Source organism: Carassius carassius, chromosome 34 (assembly GCF_963082965.1).
Source record: "Carassius carassius chromosome 34, fCarCar2.1, whole genome shotgun sequence".
NCBI classification, from domain to species: Eukaryota; Metazoa; Chordata; class Actinopteri; order Cypriniformes; family Cyprinidae; genus Carassius; species Carassius carassius.
In genome coordinates, this window is record NC_081788.1 from 6,938,310 (window position 1) to 6,959,352 (window position 21,043).

General features: G+C 39.9%; 2 protein-coding genes across 2 annotated transcripts; both read right to left on the reverse strand.

Annotated features, from left to right (window-relative positions):
• Position 1: 1 nt before the first annotated feature.
• Positions 2-1,919, reverse strand: ankrd39 (ankyrin repeat domain 39). Its single transcript, XM_059523846.1, has 5 exons — positions 1,868-1,919; positions 1,557-1,668; positions 1,347-1,450; positions 1,007-1,210; positions 2-886 (listed from the first exon to the last, which is right to left on the reverse strand). Exons 2-5 carry the CDS (start codon positions 1,645-1,647, stop codon positions 752-754), a joined length of 534 nt encoding a protein of 177 aa, XP_059379829.1. The 5' UTR covers positions 1,648-1,668; positions 1,868-1,919; the 3' UTR covers positions 2-751.
• Positions 1,920-2,569: 650 nt separating this feature from the next.
• Positions 2,570-9,589, reverse strand: LOC132115397 (BTB/POZ domain-containing protein KCTD9-like). Its single transcript, XM_059523847.1, has 12 exons — positions 9,396-9,589; positions 8,717-8,838; positions 8,475-8,518; positions 8,191-8,287; positions 7,475-7,533; positions 7,229-7,357; positions 6,927-6,994; positions 5,876-5,971; positions 5,634-5,783; positions 5,443-5,548; positions 4,312-4,445; positions 2,570-4,227 (listed from the first exon to the last, which is right to left on the reverse strand). The coding sequence occupies exons 1-12, from the start codon at positions 9,441-9,443 to the stop codon at positions 4,111-4,113; spliced, it is 1,170 nt and encodes a 389-aa protein (XP_059379830.1). The 5' UTR covers positions 9,444-9,589; the 3' UTR covers positions 2,570-4,110.
• Between the last annotated feature and the right edge of the window lie 11,454 nt (positions 9,590-21,043).

The following is a 21,043-nucleotide window of genomic DNA, read 5'->3' on the forward strand; positions in this document are numbered from 1 at the left end:
GTTTAATGTTTTTTCTGGAAATTACACCCCCTGAGCTTTACGGGAAACATTTAAAGACATGCCAGTGAGAGATGTATTATGAATTATTAGTAAAACTGTACAAATACAGCAAATAAACAATAATCAGATTAATTATATGCATATAAGTAATTCTGAAACCTATCTAAAGATGACCTTTATGATACAAAACATCTGTATATCAGATATTCTAAATGTTTTGGTCAATTACAAGTACAACACATCATTTATAAGCACACAGAACCACAAACACACGAAACATTGCCCCTTTGCTCTGTAGTGACATCTGTATTGATCTGCACTGTTAATTTATACAAAGCATCATCTTCATATTTACTTATCTGGGCATGTAAACAGCAGTTTATTAAGTTATCCAAGTTCTTCCGAGGCATCAAACCTAGGTTTCCTCATAAAGTGCTGCATTAACAGGACTCCATCACCCTCTACTGGAAAAGAACATTTTCTCTCCAACTTGGTCACTCCATGTCAAATTGATAAGCATTGGCATCCAAGCTAAATCTGCCACTGATTCAAAACTTTTTTTGTTGATCTGGTCAAATTTATTAGCAGTGGATTAACTCTTGAAGAAAGCGACCATTAAGACTAACCTGAGTAACTATGCCTCTGTCCAACCAAAAGACACACTTATTTACAAAGCACAGCCTAGCTTTTGAAAAAGTACTTCATATTCTTTCAGGAGAAGGCCAAAGGCATTACAGACAGTAAGATCAGGTCATTGTGGTCTCAGGGACTCATTCTCCGGACAGAGATCGAAAGATGTGTGAGATCTTTTATTCTTCACAACCCGTAAGGCTGGGAAGCGGTTCACCAGCAGCTCACAAACCACCAAATGCTTCTGTTCAGCAGCCTGTGTGCACATACAATCACAAACACACTCAGAAACTGGCATCAAATAGCATGCAACTTATAACAAGCTCTACATAAAAAAGCACTTTTATCAAGAATTCATCATGTCGAGCTGTAGTACCTTATGAAGTGCTGTAGATCCATCATCGTCAGTCAGACACGGATCAGCCCCACGGTCTAACAGTAACTTGAGCACACTGTGGTGTCCGCAGTAAGCCGCCCTATGAAGCGGGGTTGCCCCGCCACGGGTCTGGACATTCACACAAGCGCCACAGTCCAGGAGTAACTCACACACTGACAGATGACCAGCTCGACTAGCATAATGCTGCTCAAAAAAAAAAAAAAATATATATATATATATATATATTCTCAGGACCTGTTTGAATGGGTTATGCAATATGAAATGATCATAATTAAATTAATACAGTTTGCATTAATGGTGAATTATTACATGAACAAACCAAAGCAGTGTAGTTTGCCTGGTCCCTCATATTTGGATCAATCCCTTTTTTGATAAATGTCCGGACTCTCTCCACATGTCCATCTATTGCAGCTGACCATATACCTACAAGCAAACGATCCACATCTTACTAATATGCCAGTATGAGGTTATATGATGATATATGTGTGTGTGTATATATATATATATGAACATGCAAGCAGTAATGTACCTCTCACAAAGTCCATCTCCTCTAGAGTCTGATAGACGCTTGCTGTTGAGCGATGTGCACTACAGCTGCACTGATTTCCATGGGAACCCATCCGAGGTTTATTTGGTATGAACTGTATTAAGTATCACAGATACGTCTAACATACTTCATGTGTGTTATGGACACTAGTGACAATGCGTTCAGCAGTTATTCACATTTCGCTAGCAAGTAAATATGCCAGGTTATCAGACGAACAATTGACACTTTTGCGTTTTGTTTAATGAGTTCTGATGAACGAACATCTGTTTTTGTGTGTATAAAACTGTCATTACCTGCACATGGGTTGGGAAAGAAAGAGCGGCTGTGAAGACAAACAGCTTCTGCGCACAACAACAAGCGGACGGCCTTCAAAATAAAAGTCATGCGTAAGTGACATAAACATACTGTCGGATTTTGGTTGCGCTGGCCCAGTTTTTTTTAAATAAATAATAATAATAATAATAATAATAATAAATACAAATCTGTTTTGTGAGTACATATGGGTATGCCGTTTGGTTGTCCACCTTATTTTTAACAAAGAGAGCGAGAGAGAGAGAGAGAGAGAGAGAGAGAGAGAGAGAGAGAGAGAGAGAGAGAGAGAACCTGAATAAAATGTTTTCTGTTCACTCTAAAATAATACTTAAGATTTCAAGGGAATATTCTGTGATGAATATCTTAAGCTGTGTTGACAGCATCTATGGCATGCCGTTGATTACCACAGAAAATAATTTAGTTCCTCTGCTGACTTCCTTACGAGAAGTTACAGTATTTTTATTTGATCAGAAATACAGCAAAAGCAGCATTATTGTGAAAGATTTTAACTATTTAAAATAACTGCTTTCTGTTTGCATATATGTTTTAAAATGTATTTTATTCCTGTGATTTCAAAGCTTTATTTTCCGCATCATTGCTCCAGTCTTCAGTGTCACATGATCCTTCAGAAATCATTCTAATAGGATGCATATCCAAAAAGAATAAAGACAGACAACAGGAGCTTGATTATAACAGTCTATTTATGGAAACAAATTTCCGTAATAGAGTGCAACAAAGTTTGGTAAAGAGGGAATAGGAAGATCATCCCCTCCACCACATACATAAATACAGGCTGATACAGAAAATAAATAGCTAGCACCCTTTCCACAAGGGTCTGATATACATAGACAATCACACTTCAAGTGCAAAAGTCTATTTTGATTGCCTTCGTTAAACAGGATTGATAAAGTACCTACAGTACAATAACATTTGCAAATGAAAATAACAGCATGTTGTATTATAAATAACTCTGAGCCACTGACAGAAATCTCTGACCGAGATGGTTAGGTTTAGATTTCTTTTTTTTAACCATGCAGCAAATAACCCAGGTCAGTTGATAATATAATGCAATAATTGAGCAGCACTTAGACCTAAGTTGCATTTCATAAATGTGCTACTTTGTCAGTCTTACAAACATCATTTTTTGGATATGAATGTACAAGTCCTAATTTAGTGCTTTCTATGTTCAAAAGTTAACAAAAAGTGAAACGAAATTTTGATGAACAAACATAATATCATGACACACATTAAATAAGGAAGCACTGGATTTGATAGTGACATAAAAAAAACATCACACAATTTTTGGGTGTGGGTTGGTCACTTCAACATTTCACTTCATCAATTACAAAAAAAAAAAAATATGGGCAAAATAAGTGAAACATTTACAAATTTCATATAGTGATATTATAAACCAGCATATTGGCACCACTGGTTAATTATTGTGCATATTAACCTATGGCTAAGTGTCATTACAGAGTTATTAAAGAATTGACAGGTGTTGCAAAAATGCAGTAAAACATGGTTTGCATTTGGTTGAAATCTTTGCATGACTGCATGGTTTCAAAAGCTAAAAATGACTTATGAAATGAACTAGACTGGGTTGTAAGGGAGGTAGATTAAACAACCAATCACAAATCAGAAATCAAAACAATGAATTTGGTTTACATTTAAATGTGAAAACAGAATATGTAAGAGCCATATGCTTATGTTGCATATTTGAAACCAGGCCTGTCAGTTATATGAGATGTTTAAGGTATTTTCCATATAAAAAGCTACTATTATGAGTTTGTTTCGCCTGTAGTAAGTTGTGCAGCAATAAGCCTTATCATAAACCGCCTACAATTGATTGATAAATCTAAAATACTACAGATATATTTGGTTGAATATTTGATTGACTGAAATGTTGACTTCATTATTAGAGACAAACACAACATGAAACGTATACATTCGGTAAAACTGAACAAAAGTTCAAAAGCAACAAGTTTGGTTTGACAAATGGCATTTTCCAATATTTGGATTCTCTACACTAAGCTTTTGCTATTTTTGGCCGTGACTACAGACCCTGGATGTGCACTAGTGCATAAGAGTAAAGCTCAAAGGCAAACCAAGTGCTAGTATTGCATACGGTTTCACAGGAGCGTGAAACGAAAAGTGGGGGTCTGGGAAACGGAGAGCTGTGAATAGCTGGCTGGTGAGGTTGCCGGGCAGGGAGAAATCGAATTGGTTATCTCACACTTTGGGACATGTGCAGTGGAGTCAGCATCTCTTCAAAGATGGCTCCTTTCACATTTGAACCACGCAGGTTGGCTTCCTGTAGATCGCAGCCCGAGAGATCGCAGTTCTGCACATACATGAAAGAAAACATTTGTCATTTTCTTAGGGTTATAATATCAGGAATGTGGCTAGATCTGTGGATAGGTCTCACCTCGAGATCTGTGCCGGCTAATGTAGCACCACGCAGGTTACAGTTCTTCAGCTTAGCGTTCTTCAGCGTGGCCACACGCAGGTTTATACCAGTCATCTGACTGCCCTCCATGTCAACTCCTTTCAGATTAGCCCCTAAAGTGCACAGAGTATACACTAATTAACCAACTGCAAAACAAAAACCATGATAATGCAACATTAATGTGGCATCATTTTCATTAGCAGTGACTAGCGTTGTCACAATAGCACAATGTCAGTAGTCAGTACAAATACCAGTAAAATTCCTCAGTTGTCTATTCCAATTTCGATACCATGGGAAAAAAAGGCAAAAAAAGTGGTTAATTATATAATTATAAGTAAATAATATGTTACATTATCATGTAGCCTTCAAGTATTGTTCAATTATGTAGACATTGCATTAAAAAGATCAAATTAAAGTAACAAAAAAGATTTAATTCACGGATCTATTTTGACACATCTGATCTTTTTTCCATTGCTATAGTCATTTCTCTGTCAAACATCACAATTTCAGATTCAGTCCCACATTTTTAAATGGCTAGCTCTCCTGAGGCTTTCCAACGCGTGCAACAACTTTTATTCAAATTATGATTGGGTTGTGATTATTTAATATTCAAATTAGGATTACTGAGTGGGCGGAGCTAAAGAGCTGGTTTTGCTCGCTGTGACTCTGATTGGTGAACTCTTCTACAGAATCATGGGTCGTGTAGTTTTTGATGTAGTTCATGATGATTGAAAACATAAGTTAAAATAATGCCAACTGATGGCTTCAACAAAAGCATATACCATCAATTAGCAACCTCGGAGCTCACAGCAGGTCTGTCGTTAATGGTATCTGGTGTATTGAGTGGATTCGGACTTTAAAGCCTCTGACTTACTCAAAGTTGTAAAAACTTGTTGTTAATAGAAACTATTGACGCTCTTCACAGATAGCTTAGCCGCTACGGAATCAGCCCTGTACTTGGTACTACCAGTATTGCAGAAAGCCTGGTATTGTTACGTTTTTACATTTTAAGTATCGACATGATATCAGTACTTTTGACACCGCTGGCAATGACTAATGTATGTCATTTTATTTCTAATACTAAACAATGGCTTCTGTGTGCAGTTTTACCCTCTAGATTGGCCTTTAGCCCAGAGGGATCCTCAAAGTTACATCCTTTCAGTGACGCTCCCTCTGCATTAGAGCAGAGCATCTTCACGCCCTGAAGATTAGCACCCTGGAGAACAGGCAAGGCTTTATAGCAGTACAAAAGGATTAAAACCAGAAGAAGAGATTAAAAAAAAAAGTTTTGATCAGCTCACATCCAGGTTGGCTCCAGATAAGTCCGCTCTCTCCAAGTTTGAGCAGCACAGGTTTGCATAGGTCAGATTGCAGCGGCTCAGATTTGCCATCTTAAAATTGATATAGCGCAAATCCAGCCGAGAAAGGTCCGCTCCACTGAAATTAAGACCCTGAGAGGGAAAGAGGAAAAAAGACACCTTAATGCCAACATCAAACTGACTAAAACACACGTCTGAAGAATTCCAGAACAAATGTCTTCTACCTGACAGCGTAGCTCTGATTTGGTTGGCGTAGCCAGCAGAAACCGAATAAATTCTTTCCGGGAGAGCGGAGAGTGGTCTTCAGGTGGATGAGAATTCTGCATGTCATGGAAAATAAAAATAATAATTATAAAATGATTAAATATATGCATATACAGAACCTTGCTTGGAGTCATTAAGACATTTTATTGATCAAATGGAAAATTTAAGAAATTTCTAATATTACAAAAAATATATATTATAAATAAATGCTTCTTTTGTACTTTCCATTTATCAAAAAATATCATAGTTTCAACTTAATTAACTCAGTATTATGCAGCACAAGTTTTCAACATAGACAATCATAAGAAATAATTTTGAAAATTCAGCAAATCAGCATTTTAGAATGATTTCTGAAGCATCATGTGACACTGGCCAGGTTTCGATCCATAGCTGCGAATTCAACTTACGCACAAAATTGGAATATCGCCTTAAACATTTGCGAATAAGCGGAGTTTCCATCCAGCAAATCAAAGACAACAAAATCGTCACTTCCTCATAAACTGGCATTAAATACCACGAAGAAAAGTCGAAGCGATTGAATATAATCATTTTAATTTATAAGAAGTTATTTGCGCCTCAGAGCGAGCAGAGGGAACACAATAAAAGTGTTCATTGCCTTCGGAGTGGGATGCTGCTGTTTGGGAGCACAGTCGTTAAAGACGATTAGACAGAAATACTTTAATGACAGACTTTTAAGAATGACCAAAACAACATTTCACATGCTGTGCGGCAAGATCAGTCCACTTCTTAGTCGGGACGTTTTTTTATGCATGATAATTCCCGCTAACCCTTTTTCGCACAAGTACAAAAAAAAAAACACCTCAAGCAAGCATAAAATCTTTTCGAATTTTTTAAAAAGTAGCATTTCCCAATATTACTGTTTTGTTTTTTGTTTTTACTGTTTTTTTGATAGCCTTGGTGGTCTTAAAAAGCTGACTGACAAAAAACTTTTATTTACATTCTATGTAAGAAACACTTTATTTATAAGCACAAACACTTCTATGCGATTACCTTAATGGCCACTTCTAGCTGTTCAGCCATTTGTTCTATTCCAAAGAATCGAGCTTCTTCCAGTACTCCTACAAAACGTAAAAAAGGAGCATTTTATCATATTACTATTGCTGTTGCATTATAAAAAAATGGCCTTGAACTGCAGTGATTTACCAAGTTTAGTCTTATTGCATCAATCTACACCTCAGGCTCAAATGTACAGCATATCTAACATACTAACTTTAATATCTAATGTACATCTAATAAACTAGATGGGAATTATCATCCGAGGATGCCTTTGGTAACATTCAGACGTCACTCACCAAATAAGTTTATTCCTTCATTGACAATGATCTGCCCGTGCCTCAGGTAATTCAGGATGGGCTCGAAGTACTCTGGGCTGCGATCAATGAGGTAAGCCCCTCGCTCATCCTGCTTATTACCCCATACATCTACAGATCAAGAAAGAACTCTGATAGAACTGTGCTACACACTGATTCACAACCTAATGAACTAGCCAAACAAACACTGCTTAGAGCAGTCAGTGAGTGAACGTGAACTAATCTTACCCTTCTCTCTAAACATGTGTGCCAGCATGCTGTCAGGCTCCTTACTCACAAGAGTACTCCTTAATTGAGAAGAAAGCACAGATCAGACTTGATTAGTCACATCGCAAGGACTCAGCCCTAAGCATCTGCAGACTAGTGTTATCTTATTATTTAGTATTCATATTTTGAATTAGCTTTTCTTTGAATGTATTTAGTATTTATTTATTTTTATTTCAATTTATTTTAGAACTTAAACTTATTTATTTGCAAATTTTGTTTTATTCATTTTCTTATTTATTAAGTATTTGAATCATTATTTAATCTTTATTTCACAAAAGGTGACATGCACACCAGAGACTGTATATTTTATTATGATAGAATTCTATATTATTATGCTCAATCTATATTATTGTGCCAAACATATATATATATATATATATATATATATATATATATATATATATATATATATATATATATATATATTTATTAATTGGTATATTGTTGTCACATATTTAGCAAATTTTACTAGGGTTAAGACATTTTCTTTCTTGCCTAAAAACACCTTAACCATTTTCAAATCACAGCCTTTCATGAATGCCTTTTGCTTTATTTCCTCTCTCTTATATTTTATATTATATATTAAGAATAATTATAATGAAAGATTAGAACTTGATACTTTGATAGGAATTTTAAGCCAATAAGACAGCAAACCCTTGATGCATGTGTTTGTTTACCTAGTGGTTGTAAAAAACCGCCCACCAATATTCAGCGTCAGCCAATCGGTGTGCGACCCTGAGATGTCATCTGATGTTTTCCCATCACTCTGAGGGTCTAAAACACAAACACATTCATTGTTTTACACACTGACCTAAGCACACTTCCCATTTCACTGAACAATGAAAATATATTTTTAAGCTTTTAAGAAAAGCATCTTTGTTATTTGTTTGTGTTCCCTGGAAATCTCATGATCCTGATGTTTCAAGTGGAATAAAGCAGAAACAAAACGATGTTGACTCACTGATGAAAGCGTCTCCTTCTGACACATACAGCACATCATCATCTCTGTGGAATACATACACAATAACTAGTCAGTTCATCCAGTTCACCTCTCATTTGCTTAACCCACTCAAGAATCAAGTACATGGCTCACTTTAATCATTCAACTCAAAGCAAGTCAAACTAAGAAAAGCAATGCATTTTTCAATCCACTTTTCTTTCCTAAATGACCATTATTAATTGAAAAATACCAATGCAACGCGCCTGATGAGGGCAATGTCATCTAGCAGACCACCTTTCCCATTATATAGGTTACAAGCCCTGATTCCCAATTTATTGCTGGCGACTGTCAAAAGATCAGACAGAGTCCCATAAACAGCTACAACCTGCAAAAGAAACAAAAACAAACGCATGATCAAGCCATTAAAATTGTAATGCTTGCAATAATTACAATCACTTTTATTATAGTAATTATTACAAGCTTTATGCATGGATAGCGTGTGGAGTGAATAAAATAACTTATATTTTTCACTATTACTGGGTATTTAAAAAAATATTATAATTAGAAAAATAATTAATAATTTTATTTATATATATATATATATATATATATATATATATATATATATATATATATATATATATATATAAATTTGTTGTTGGTAGTCAGCACAGTATAGAAAATGCAATTTCGAGGTATTATAAACAGTGACGTTAAAATAACAGTAAAGCGAGCTCTTATGGCCTTACTCAAATCGTCAGGAGTAACATGATAACTGATTTTTTTTTTAGAGTGTCATCCCATCTAATAGATTTCTGTATCTTTACTACATAAAGTGAAATAGAGTAACAGAAGGTTTGATGCATTAACAGCAGCTCATCACTGTCCCCTCAACACTTACTGGAGTTACAGGCTAAACGTGAACTGCGTGTGTTCACTCACCTTGCCATTTTTGGAGGTTCCGTTGACAAAAAGCGTCACCCTTCGCATGCTTTGTTCACACTAATTTAACGTATTAACTGTACAAATATTAATAAATTAATATATCGCTAAATTATCTATGTATTAAACTAATACCTACATAAGAGCCAACCTAGCTACATTGTAGCAAGATAACGAAGCGGCTGTCCAATCAAAACAGGGATACTGTTGTCGACCTCGACGATCGACCAATCACAGGACGCGTTTCATAGACTGGGCCCGCGCCTCGGACCAATCGGACACAATTGTGGCTGGACTCTTTAATGAAAAACTTGCCTGGTGAGAATGGAATTTTGACGCAAGGGAAATGATTACCTCAGTGACTGTGGGCCGCTGTAGTCAAACTACTCATTCATTATATAGCCGTATTTAGGACTGTGGAAGTCCCAGTCTGTGACAAACTGTCAAGCCGAGGTAGTGTTACAAATCCCACATCTATAATTCTGCCATTTATATATTACCTAAAGTCTCTAAAAATAATAAATAAATACAAATGCAAAAGATTATTTTACTTTTGTGCAAATGGGAAAAAATGGAATGGTTTCAAACGACATATGTATATTGAGCCTTTTTTTCTACACTAGGGGGCAGAGAGAGTAAACATTTATCTATTTGTTTTACATGACTCTGACATTCCCCCCAAAATTATTATTAATAGAATTAATATTAGGCTAAATATGTATTATTTGTATTTAATATTAATTTCTCTAGTTTACATAAAGTGATGATAATAATAATACACACAATACACACAATTTTAAATTATAACTATAATGCATTTTTAATTGGAAAACAGTTAGCATTATAAATAATATGCATCCAGTTGTATATTTTTTGACCCACATGCATTCTAAGCCGGAAACCATATGTTTATGAACTAATAATGTAAACAATATGATGTCCTAACTGTTTATGCTCATCTAATGCAGGAAATTTCACACTATATTTCAGATCTTAAAAGCAATAAAACCACCTCCCTATTATCTTTTAAATACAGAGAGTATTAAAAAAATTCCCCATAACATAAAAACTAATAGCATTACTTGGCCAACAGATGTGTTTGTCCTCCTATCTGAAGCATTTAGACAAACTTAAACAGCACACATGTAGAAGCATGGATAAATGTAGTTAAACAAAAGGCAGTGAGTGATAATATCCTGCTTATATCTGACTGATTCTTACATGGTGGCCCCAGTCTTATCTTCTGTAAAAGGCCCATCCTTCCAGAACGTCCCACTATGTCTGTAACGGCCCACATGCTCTGCAAACACACAGGGCTGATAAAATCACTCCTCTTGCAAACTAATGTTAACAAAATGTCCTTCAGGTATACAGGAAGGTTTCAAGTTGTCCCTTATAATCCCATTCAGGATGTGTGGGTTGCGTATTGCCTTCTTGAAAATAAATTAGATTGTAAGGTTTGTACTCCTTAACTGACCTGGCAAGACTTATTAGTTATGCTATCAGTAGGGTTGTTACCCAGATACGTTTAGTCTCATATTGTTTGACTGATTAAACATTAGCACAGTTCCATTTTGAGGTCTAAAATCATGAAAAACTAGTGGGGAAAAAATACTAAAATGTATTTGAAATACATTTATTTTGTGCTAAGTGTACTACAAATACAATTACATATTTATGGGCTTAATAAAAATGCCCTGCCATTGTATTTTTGGTATGTTAAACTGTTATACTTACAGTCTGCTAAATTGGAACAATTACTTTTGTGCTTAAGCACTTTAATTGTGCGAAAGTGCTGAGGTCCAACTGAAGATATACTTAAATATGTCTGATTATGCTAAAGTGCAATATTGCAAGTATACTTCAGGTACACTTTAAATATCTTGCATTTAAAGACTAATATAATACAGAGATCATACAATCCTTATAGGCATATATTCCTTTAGGCATAATATTAAGAAATGTGCATTGTGCAATAAAGAAATACTCAAAATAAAGTTTAATTATATTTTTATATCATTAAGTCTTAAGTGATATGTCAATAAATGTTAGTGGATTTGAATATACCTAGTATGAAATAAATAAATGTTAAATAAATTATGGCATATATGGCATTTGTTTATTTAATTATAATAGGGTTTAGATCTAACCATAACTAGGCAAGCCACATTATCTTCTGAACTGGACTGGACAGCAATACAATTCCAAACTTCAAAGGATTTGGAAAGAAATGGTAAATTATTTCAGATTTGACTTCTCTTATTTTAGGTTAGTCTTGTTTTCTCTACACAAATAATTATGGTTATTTTTCACTAAAAGTACTCTCAGGCTAAAGTCGCCTGCTTCAACATATTTTGTACTTTTTTCATTATGTACAAGGATAATATTCCAATTTGATTCTCTGTCAAATGGGATAAATAACTTAAAATTCAAATAACATACACAAATTATATCAGTATTTAGTCATTCTAAGCATATGCTGTTATTGTTGACTTTGCTTCCCGCAGCTCTTAACCATTATTTCTAACATTAGGCCTCTTTAAAAAAAAAAAACAAAAAAAACAAATGCAAATAAGCAAAAACTAGAAAATCCTGCTCTCCACTATCTATCTATCTATCTATCTATCTATCTATCTATCTATCTATCTATCTATCTATCTATCTATCTATCTATCTATCTATCTATCTATCTATCTATCTATCTATCTATATATATATATATATATATATATATATATATATATGGCTGTGAAATTACTCCCAAAAGATAATTTGAAGCCATTACTGTGTTAAATGAGAGAATAATCGACTAGAAAAGAAAAAATGTATTTGATTCAACATAAAATTCACTACACATAAACGTTAAGGCTACAACATAAACTATGGAAAATAACAGAAGATATACGGAGAATTTTGTGTATTTTGTGTTCATGCAATTAAAGTCATTGGTAACCAAATCAGCTTGGTTAAGAAAATTCTTCTTAACATCTTCTTTTATGTTCCACAAGTACAGGTTTGAAACGACATGATGGTGAGTAAATGATGTTTCAAACTGTCAAACGGCTGATGGCTAGGAGTTCACAATTGCCAGTATTTTAGTTTTACTCCAACGGAGACAGTTTCTTGGAAAAGAAGGTACATGGATGTAGTTGGGATGGATTCCCCTGCTGCTGTGAGAGTACTGCTCCTGCTCTTGAAGTTCAGGTTTCTAAGCCTTGGGGCTGTCTTTCAGAAGAGAGATGAGTGGAGCGGTGACTGAACTGTAATTCTTGATGAACCGGCAGTAGAAATTGGAGAAACCAAGTAAATGCTGGAGTTCTGGCCAGGTGCAGACAGCTTCATCTTCCCCCCGTCCGTCTTAATGTCTTCAGAACTGATGTTTTAGCCAAGGAACATTGCATTTTTCCACCTTGAGATACAGATGGTATTCCCTCAGCTTGTCTAGGACCTAGCAATCGTATTCAGCCCTATTCTGGGAATACATGAGGTTGTCATTATTTCATATATAAAGGATGATTTTATATCTAAAGATTTTTATCTTATATCTTATAGAGATCTTTCAATTTTGTGATTGAAACACACTTCCACTGTCGTTCCACAGGTGACATACCTCTACTAAGCTAGCAGTGTGTTTCTGTGGTTAGGACACAAGCAGTGTACTGCATACAGAGGGAAGTGTAAACAGTGGTGAGTACTAAGCTTCATGCGTGACTTGTGGAAATTGTTTCTAAGCAACTGTGGCTCTCAACATGGTTCTGAAATGGCTAATGGGTTGTAAAGCGCATAGAAAATTATGAAAAACAACTGTCCCTGCTAAAAGGTAGAAGACTTTTATATTTACCCTCTGTTGTAACATGCCTTTTGAATTTGGGGTTGCCAGTTGTGTTTAGCGAAACGCTTTTACTGACAGCATGGATGTTGCTGAGGCTGATGTAAGTCACAGTGCAAGATTTCGACAATAAATTAGGAAACACAGGGAGCTGTGTAAGAGCAGGCCGTGTGCCAGCGGGTCATCTGAAAGCTGCACTAGTCCATGAATAAAGCATCAGGTGCCGTGCAGCTCTGATCTGCTTTTTTAGGATTTCTTTGAAATAAATCAGATGGATAAATAATAAATGCATACAGTCAGAGTGGAGACAAGATAAGAAACAGAATACAAACCCAGAGAAGGAGGGGGGCGAGAGATGATGGAAGAGAAAAGGAAATCACAAACACTACATTTCCCTACAAACATCTTTATTACTTCCTCATCATGACTTTTATCTGAATCATTATCATCATTATTCCTTATTATTAAGACAGATCAGATTTATAACAATGACATGCATTAACTATATTTTAGTTTTATAACATTATACGTTTCCACACACACACACACACACATATATATATATATATAATACAAATAATGTTATGGTATGCATTGTTTTAAACAAGAACATGTGTTTTCCCACTAACCTTTTAATACCTACATATAATAATAATATGTCATCACCTTGATTTCATTTAGACGAGACTGAGAGCATCAGCTGTTTGGTTTGACTGGACTGCTGTCCACAATTGATTATTATTATTATTTTATTATTATTATTATTATTAATTGTACAACTCTCTTGAAAGCCTTTAGCTTCCACTATGTTTTTCCTGAGAAAGAGTCCGCTTTAAAGTTTCCAGAAGGGGTTTCAGAAATGAAATGAGAGCCCATATGTTTCTCCATTGGAGCTTCACAATTTGAGGATATGATTTGTATTGACCTCAATTGTATATCAACACTGAATATATAAATTCACACTGTATACCTTTGTAATTTACATTAAGACATACCACCATTACACCATTATACCCACATAGTAATAATGTATATAATATCACCCTCTCTGCTTATATGTTAATTATATCTGTTTTAATTACAGAGGTTGAGAACTAAGACTGCAAGAGTTTCTACTCTTCTGTGCAGATAAATCTAATGGTTTGAGGTGTAATGTTCTACCTATGATTATAGGTAAAATAAATAAATAAAAAGACAAAAACATGACTTCAATCTGCTGCCAATTTGCTACAATCATCTTCTTTATTCATGAACACATATGGATGACTAATGGAAACATGCAATTTCCCAGAAAATCTGTCCTGACAGCTCTAAAATGTACTGTACACCTTTATTAATTAGTGAATCAGAAAGCACATTTCACATACAAAATTATATGTAGCATATATAACCAGCAGTGAAATGTGAGTAATTCCTCATTTGCTCATTCATAAAATCTAGCATAAATGTAAGTTAAATCTACAGCTACTCAACTGACATGAGTAATGATTTAATGTGTTATTAACATATCATAGATATGTGAAGCCACACTGAAACACTTACTGAATTAATAACAATAAAAAAACGTTAAAATTATATTTGTTATCCTCTCATGTATAAGGTATGCAATATTAACAGTCGCATGTTTTATACCTAATGCTGTACTAAATTAAACAGATATTCCTATATGTTTAAAGAAAAATAGTTTGGTATTTGAACATGTATTACCTTTAAACGATAATATTTAGCTTAAAGAGGTCATATGAGGTTGCCAAAATTAACATTATTTTGTCTATTTGGTGTAATGCAATGAGTTTATGCGGTTTAAGGTTAAAAAATAACATTATTGTTGCTCCTATGCCTCACCTTTCTAAAACGCGTCATTTTTTACAAAGCTCTTCGTTCTGAAAGCGAGGTGTGCTCTGATTGGCCAGCTATCCAGAGCGTTGTGATTAGCTGAATACCTCAAACGTGTAACAAAAATGTTACGCCCCTCAACATATACTGTGGCTCCAACCTGTCCTCCAACCAATACGCTTGTGTAGGTCGTTTGTCCAAATCCCTGAAATACGACCCATCAGAGCGTATACTACTATTGCGCCCCTATCGGCAAAAGGTCGTTTTCATATTAATGTTTTATACTCTTTTATTTGCCCTCTGGTTTGCGTTTTTCCTGTAGCTCAGTTGGTAGATTATTGATATAGACATATCAACGTACATATACGTTGATATGTAATCATGCTATTGTCACAAGGTGACGATCTTTAGGGGCGGAACCAAAATTCGGGAAGTTTGGTTCCGCCCGGAAGCGTTTCCGCCCGGACCGGAAAAACAGAACACCGGAACTTCCGGTAGCGCCGTAAGAAGGAAAATCAGGGAATTCGATGCACCTGTGCCTAGTTAGGGACAGCGGTTGGTGATTGGAGGATACGCTGGACAAGGCAGTACTTAAGGCCAAGTTATTTCCTAGTCTGGGAAGCTCTTTTTGGTGTGTGTGAAGCACTGGGTTGTGCCCGTCTTGGTACGCTGCTGGTAGCTGTCTAACTCTCTCTCTCCCTCAGGCTGGAATTGTATGATTGTGAAGACATCGCGAACCTTAAAGGTTGAGAAGTGAACAGATTATACGGCGAACTGAGACGACGTGAAAAAGGGGATTGGAAGTGGCATTGATGTGAGTACTAAGAGCCAGTCGAAAGTGCCCTGTATATTGACCTGGCGTTGTGTAGATCTCTCCAGGAGGAGGAGGGCGGCCCTACCCCTAATATAGTGTGGTGGGAGAGCCGAAGGAATACTTATTGAAGTAGTCACAACGACGACATCACTAGCTAGGCCGCATATTCCATCGCCAGATCCGAACCAAGCGAAGTGAAGGAAGACGGGTGTCCTTTCCGTACACTGAGTGTGGTGGGTGAGTCTTCGTGCTGTGAAAACCTATAATTTTGACGTGGTGCTGTATATTGCTGTGGGCTGCTGTGTATTGCCGTGTGTCCTGTCAGATAAACCCCCGCCTTCACGCACTTCGGCGTGGGAGGACAAGGAGATTGCTGGTCCTAGCCTAGTTCAGTACAGTATATGTTGTGAGCGTGCTTCAGATCTCCGGAGATAGCACGGTACGCTGTGTCCAGCCCAGAGGTGAAAGCCATCCCAAGCAGAGTAACTGTGTTTTGTGTCCAAGTTGATACCTGTGGAGAGGAAAGGAAAGAGAGTGAGTAACACAAGGAGAAACAGAGGAAACCTGTACTTACAGTGCGCTGTGTTCAGCCCAGAGGTGAGAGCCATTCAAAGCAAACTAACGGTGCTATTGTGCCCAAGTTGATATCTGTGGAGAGAAAAGGAGAGAGAGGGAATAACACGAGGAGGAATAGAGCGAACCCTGTACTTACAGTACGCTGTGTCCAGCCCAGAGGTGAGAGCCATTTAAAGCAAACTAACTGTGCTATTGTGCCCAAGTTGATACCTGTGGAGAGAAAAGGAGAGAGAGGTGAATAACACGAGGAGGAATAGAGCGAACCCTGTACTTACAGTACGCTGTGTCCAGCCCAGAGGTGAGAGCCATTCAAAGCAAACTAACTGTGCTATTGTGCCCAAGTTGATACCTGTGGAGAGAAAAGGAGGGAGAGAGTGAATAACACGAGGAGGAATAGAGCGAACCCTGTACTTACAGTACGCTGTGTCCAGCCCAGAGGTGAGAGCCATTCAAAGCAAACTAACTGTGCTATTGTGCCCAAGTTGATACCTGTGGAGAGAAAAGGAGAGAGAGAGTGAATAACACGAGGAGGAATAGAGCGAACCCTGTACTTACAGTACGCTGTGTCCAGCCCAGAGGTGAGAGCCATTCAAAGCAAACTAACTGTGCTATTGTGCCCAAGTTGATACCTGTGGAGAGAAAAGGAGAGAGAGTGGGTAACACGAGGAGAGACTGAGGAAACCTGTACTTACGCCGCTGCCTGTGGAGAAAGAGAAAGCGAGTGAGCACCCAAGGAACGAACTGTGTGAACCAGTACTTACTGTGAGCTGTAATCAGCGAAGAGGTGAGAGCAGAACCAAGCTGAACTAACTGTGCCTGTGTGTCCCAGCCGTTGCCTGTGGAGAAAGAGAAAGCGAGTGAGCACCCAAGGAACGAACTGTGTGAACCAGTACTTACTGTGAGCTGTAATCAGCGAAGAGGTGAGAGCAAAACCAAGCTGAATTAACTGTGCCTGTGTGTCCCAGCCGTTGCCTGTGGAGAAAGAGAAAGAGCCCGTTGCCTGTGGAGGAAGAGAAAGAGAGTGAGCACCTCGAGAACGAACTGTGTGAACCAGTACTTACCGTGAGCTGTATTCAGCGAAGAGGAGGAAGAAGGAGGGCGCTACGGATACCTAAGACTCAGGCCGGGGCCCGAGTCCTACGCCCCGGATCCCCGTGGCCCCCTTGCTCCCTGACCTCTTCCCGGCCATAGCCCATCTGGAGGGCCGAGTCAGAGTTTAGTTTTAATTGCCCTTTCCCTATTCCCCAAGCTATTTTTAAATATTTAAATAAAGATTGTTTTATCACTTACTTGTTCTCGTGTTGTTTGGCCATTGGGTCGGGTTTGGGGACCTCCTCGAGGTGGAAGTTGAGAAGGGGTGTGGCTTAGTTAAAGCATAGCCAGCCCCTGGGTGTGACAGATTTGGCGTAGTCGGCAGGGTTTCCACCTCGAGTTGAGTAACCAAGGTCGTCCAATGACCGACAACGCGGGGCTTTCAGCCCAACCCCGTGCCATGCCCGTTTTTATGGGGAGCCCCTGGATTCAAAAATATGGGGGGACAGAATCCGAGGTACGATTGTCTGAATGGAAGGCTCAACTAGAGTACTTGGCCGACCTACAGGGCCTTAGTGCAGCCCAGCGGCTTCAATTTGTGTTAAACTCCCTGGATGGAGAAGCGCGGCGAGAGGTGCATGCCGCCCCCGAAGCCGTTAGAGCCAACGCCCAAACCGTGTTCCAGTTCCTCACTGAACAGTATGGTGACCACACCCCCGTAGCTGTCCTTCGCTCCCAGTTCTTCAATTGTAAGCAGGGCCCCCGCCAACCGATTAGAGCTTTCGCCCTGAGGTTGCGAGAGCAATTCGCCCGACTACAGACCCGTCGGGACCACGGGTTGGGAGATGGAGAGACTCTATTGCGGGACCAGTTTCTTCTGGGGTTGAAGGAGGGTCCGGTGAGACAGAGCCTACGTATCCAGTTTCGAAGGGACCCGGGTCTTACGTTCGAAGATCTGAAGAAAGAGGCACTGGCCCTGGAAGGTGATGAGACTGAGGTGAGTGGTTCCCCAGTGTGTGCGGTTGTCAGTGAAGTAGCACCAGCACAACCCGGAGGCCCTGACTGGAAGCAAGCACTGAAGGCTGAACTTTTGAAAGATGTCCGCGATCAGATGTCTGAACTGTCTAAAGCCCTCGTAGGAGAATTGCGCCAAGGACGGGCGCGGGAGGAACCACGGCCGGCGCCCCGAGACCGAGTGTACTCAGAGGGAGGCCGAGAGCCGTTCAGGCGCCCGAACCACTTTAACCGGCCCCGTTTCGAATGGGACGAGCAAGGGCGACCCATCTGCAACCGCTGTGGCAAACCAGGTCACTATAGCCGTCAGTGTGGGCCCCGCAGGGCGTCAGAAGGGGGTTTTTAGGTCGGCCGGCCACTGTGGGTCGTGTGGCCGGGACCCCTCGAGAAGACCCTGGAAGAGGATATGGCTCTAGGAGCCAGATGATTGGGCGTAGCCCCGTGGCGAAGGTGAGAGTGTGCGGCAAGGAGATTCAATGCCTGGTAGACACAGGCTCCCAAGTGACGTTGTTTGCTGAGAGTTTATCCGAAGAAGTGTTTGGGAAACAAGGGGCACCAGGGGCGGAGGCCCCCTGGCTTACTCTGAAGGGCGCAAACGGCCTCGACATCCCATATATTGGCTACCGATTGACGGACCTAGAGGTTCACGGAGTGATGGTCCCCCAGAAAGGTGTGATTATCGTGCAAGACCATTGTCTGGGTGCACATCGAGCCCTGTTGGGCATGAATGTCCTCGCTGATTGCTGGGAAGAGCTATTTCGGGCTAGGCCCGTATCGAAGATACCACCTGCAGAGAGGCCCAAGTGGGAGTGTGTGGTAGCTGACTGTCGAAGGGTGCAAATGAGCCAAGTCCGCAGGGAACAGGAAGAGGTAGGAAGAGTGATGTGTCGTTTTGCTTTGTCTGTCCCCGCAAAAAGTGAGGCTGTTGTGTGGGCGCGAGTACCGCCCCGAAGAGCGGGCCCAGAAGAGTGGGTGCTGGTGGAGCCCCATGTGGATTGTCCACAAGTGGAAGTGGCACGAGGATTATCGACGGTCCGGCGGGGGAGAGTCCCCGTGAGGATACGGAATGTACATCCATACGCGGTGCAACTACATCGGCACCAACGATTAGCCCGTCTGACAACGGTTACATCCCACCAAGTAAGGGAAGAGAGGGATATTAGTTTTCGTCAGGTGTGCCCCACTGTCATCGAGGTGGCCCTGACACAAGTAGACACCCCATGGGGTGGTATGGAGAGGAGTGTGCCGAGCCACCTGGCGGGTGAGTCGTTACAAGGGGAGGATTTAGAGCAAGCACAGACACAGAAGTTACAGGCCCTCCTTCGGAGATGGCAGCATGTGTTCGCCACCCACGACGAAGACTACGGATGCACCCAGGTGGTACAACATCATATACCTACCGGGGATGCAGGGCCCAGCCGGGAGAGGTATCGCCCAATTCCGCCCACTTTGTATACCGAGGTACGTACACTCCTGCAAGGCATGCTGAAGCAAGGAGTTGTTAGGGAAAGCAGCAGCCCGTGGGCGGCCCCCATAGTGCTGGTGCAAAAGAAGACGGGGGCTTGGAGATTCTGCGTGGACTACCGTAAGCTGAACCTCGTGACTAAGAAAGACGCTTTCCCTTTGCCACGGATCGAAGATTCGCTTGCCAGCCTCACGCAGTCGGCATGGTACTCTACCCTAGATTTGGCCAGTGGCTACTGGCAGGTGCAGGTGGCCGAAGCAGACCGGGAGAAGACTGCCTTTACAACCCCGTTTGGATTATTTGAATGGGACCGGATGCCTTTCGGGCTCTGTAACGCTCCGGCCACCTTCCAGCGGCTGATGCAGCGGTGCTTGGGAGGTCAGTTAATGGAGTCAGTATTAGTTTACCTGGATGATGTGATTGTCTACTCCCCAGATTTTGATTCACACCTGAGGCACCTCGAGGAAGTCTTTCGGGCCATGGAGAAGTACGGATTGAAACTACAGCCCAATAAGTGTCACTTACTACGGAGAGAAGTCAACTTTCTGGGCCACGTGGTCAGTGCGGCTGGAGTGTCCGTAGATCCTGGAAAGGTATCGGCCGTGAAGGACTGGAAGGCCCCGAGGACAGTGAGGCAAGTGCGATCCTTTTTAGGATTTGTGGGATACTATAGGCGTTTCATAAAGGACTTTTCAAAAATTGCTAAACCCCTTAATCAGTTGCTGGTTGGCACAGGTCGTAACCGGGGCCGGGGGTCGCCCAACGTAGACTGGGATGCAAATTGTGAGTCGGCGTTCCAGACATTGAAGCAGGAGCTGCTACAGGCCCCTATCTTGGCATACGCAGATTTCACAAAACCATTCCTTTTGTATACAGATGCCAGCAATCTCGGGCTGGGAGCGGTGTTGGCTCAACGGCAGGACGGAGTTGAGAGGGTCATCGCGTACGCCAGCCGGAGCCTCCACCCAGCCGAGAGGAACGATGCGAACTATAGTTCTTTCAAATTGGAGCTGCTGGCGTTGAAGTGGGCCCTAAGTGAGAAATTTAAAGACTACCTCTGGGGTGCCAAGGTGACGATCATT

Coding starts and splice junctions, on each gene's coding strand:
- LOC132115397 (XM_059523847.1), bottom strand. CDS start 9,443: ATGCGAAGGGTGACGCTTTTTGTCAACGGAACCTCCAAAAATGGCAAG. Junction 8,839..9,395: donor GAACCTCCAAAAATGGCAAG/GTGAGTGAACAC, acceptor TTTCTTTTGCAG/GTTGTAGCTGTTTATGGGAC. Junction 7,358..7,474: donor ACACATGTTTAGAGAGAAGG/GTAAGATTAGTT, acceptor CTTGATCTGTAG/ATGTATGGGGTAATAAGCAG.
- ankrd39 (XM_059523846.1), bottom strand. CDS start 1,647: ATGGGTTCCCATGGAAATCAGTGCAGCTGTAGTGCACATCGCTCAACA. Junction 1,451..1,556: donor GGAGATGGACTTTGTGAGAG/GTACATTACTGC, acceptor GTTTGCTTGTAG/GTATATGGTCAGCTGCAATA. Junction 1,211..1,346: donor AGGCAAACTACACTGCTTTG/GTTTGTTCATGT, acceptor TTTTTTGAGCAG/CATTATGCTAGTCGAGCTGG.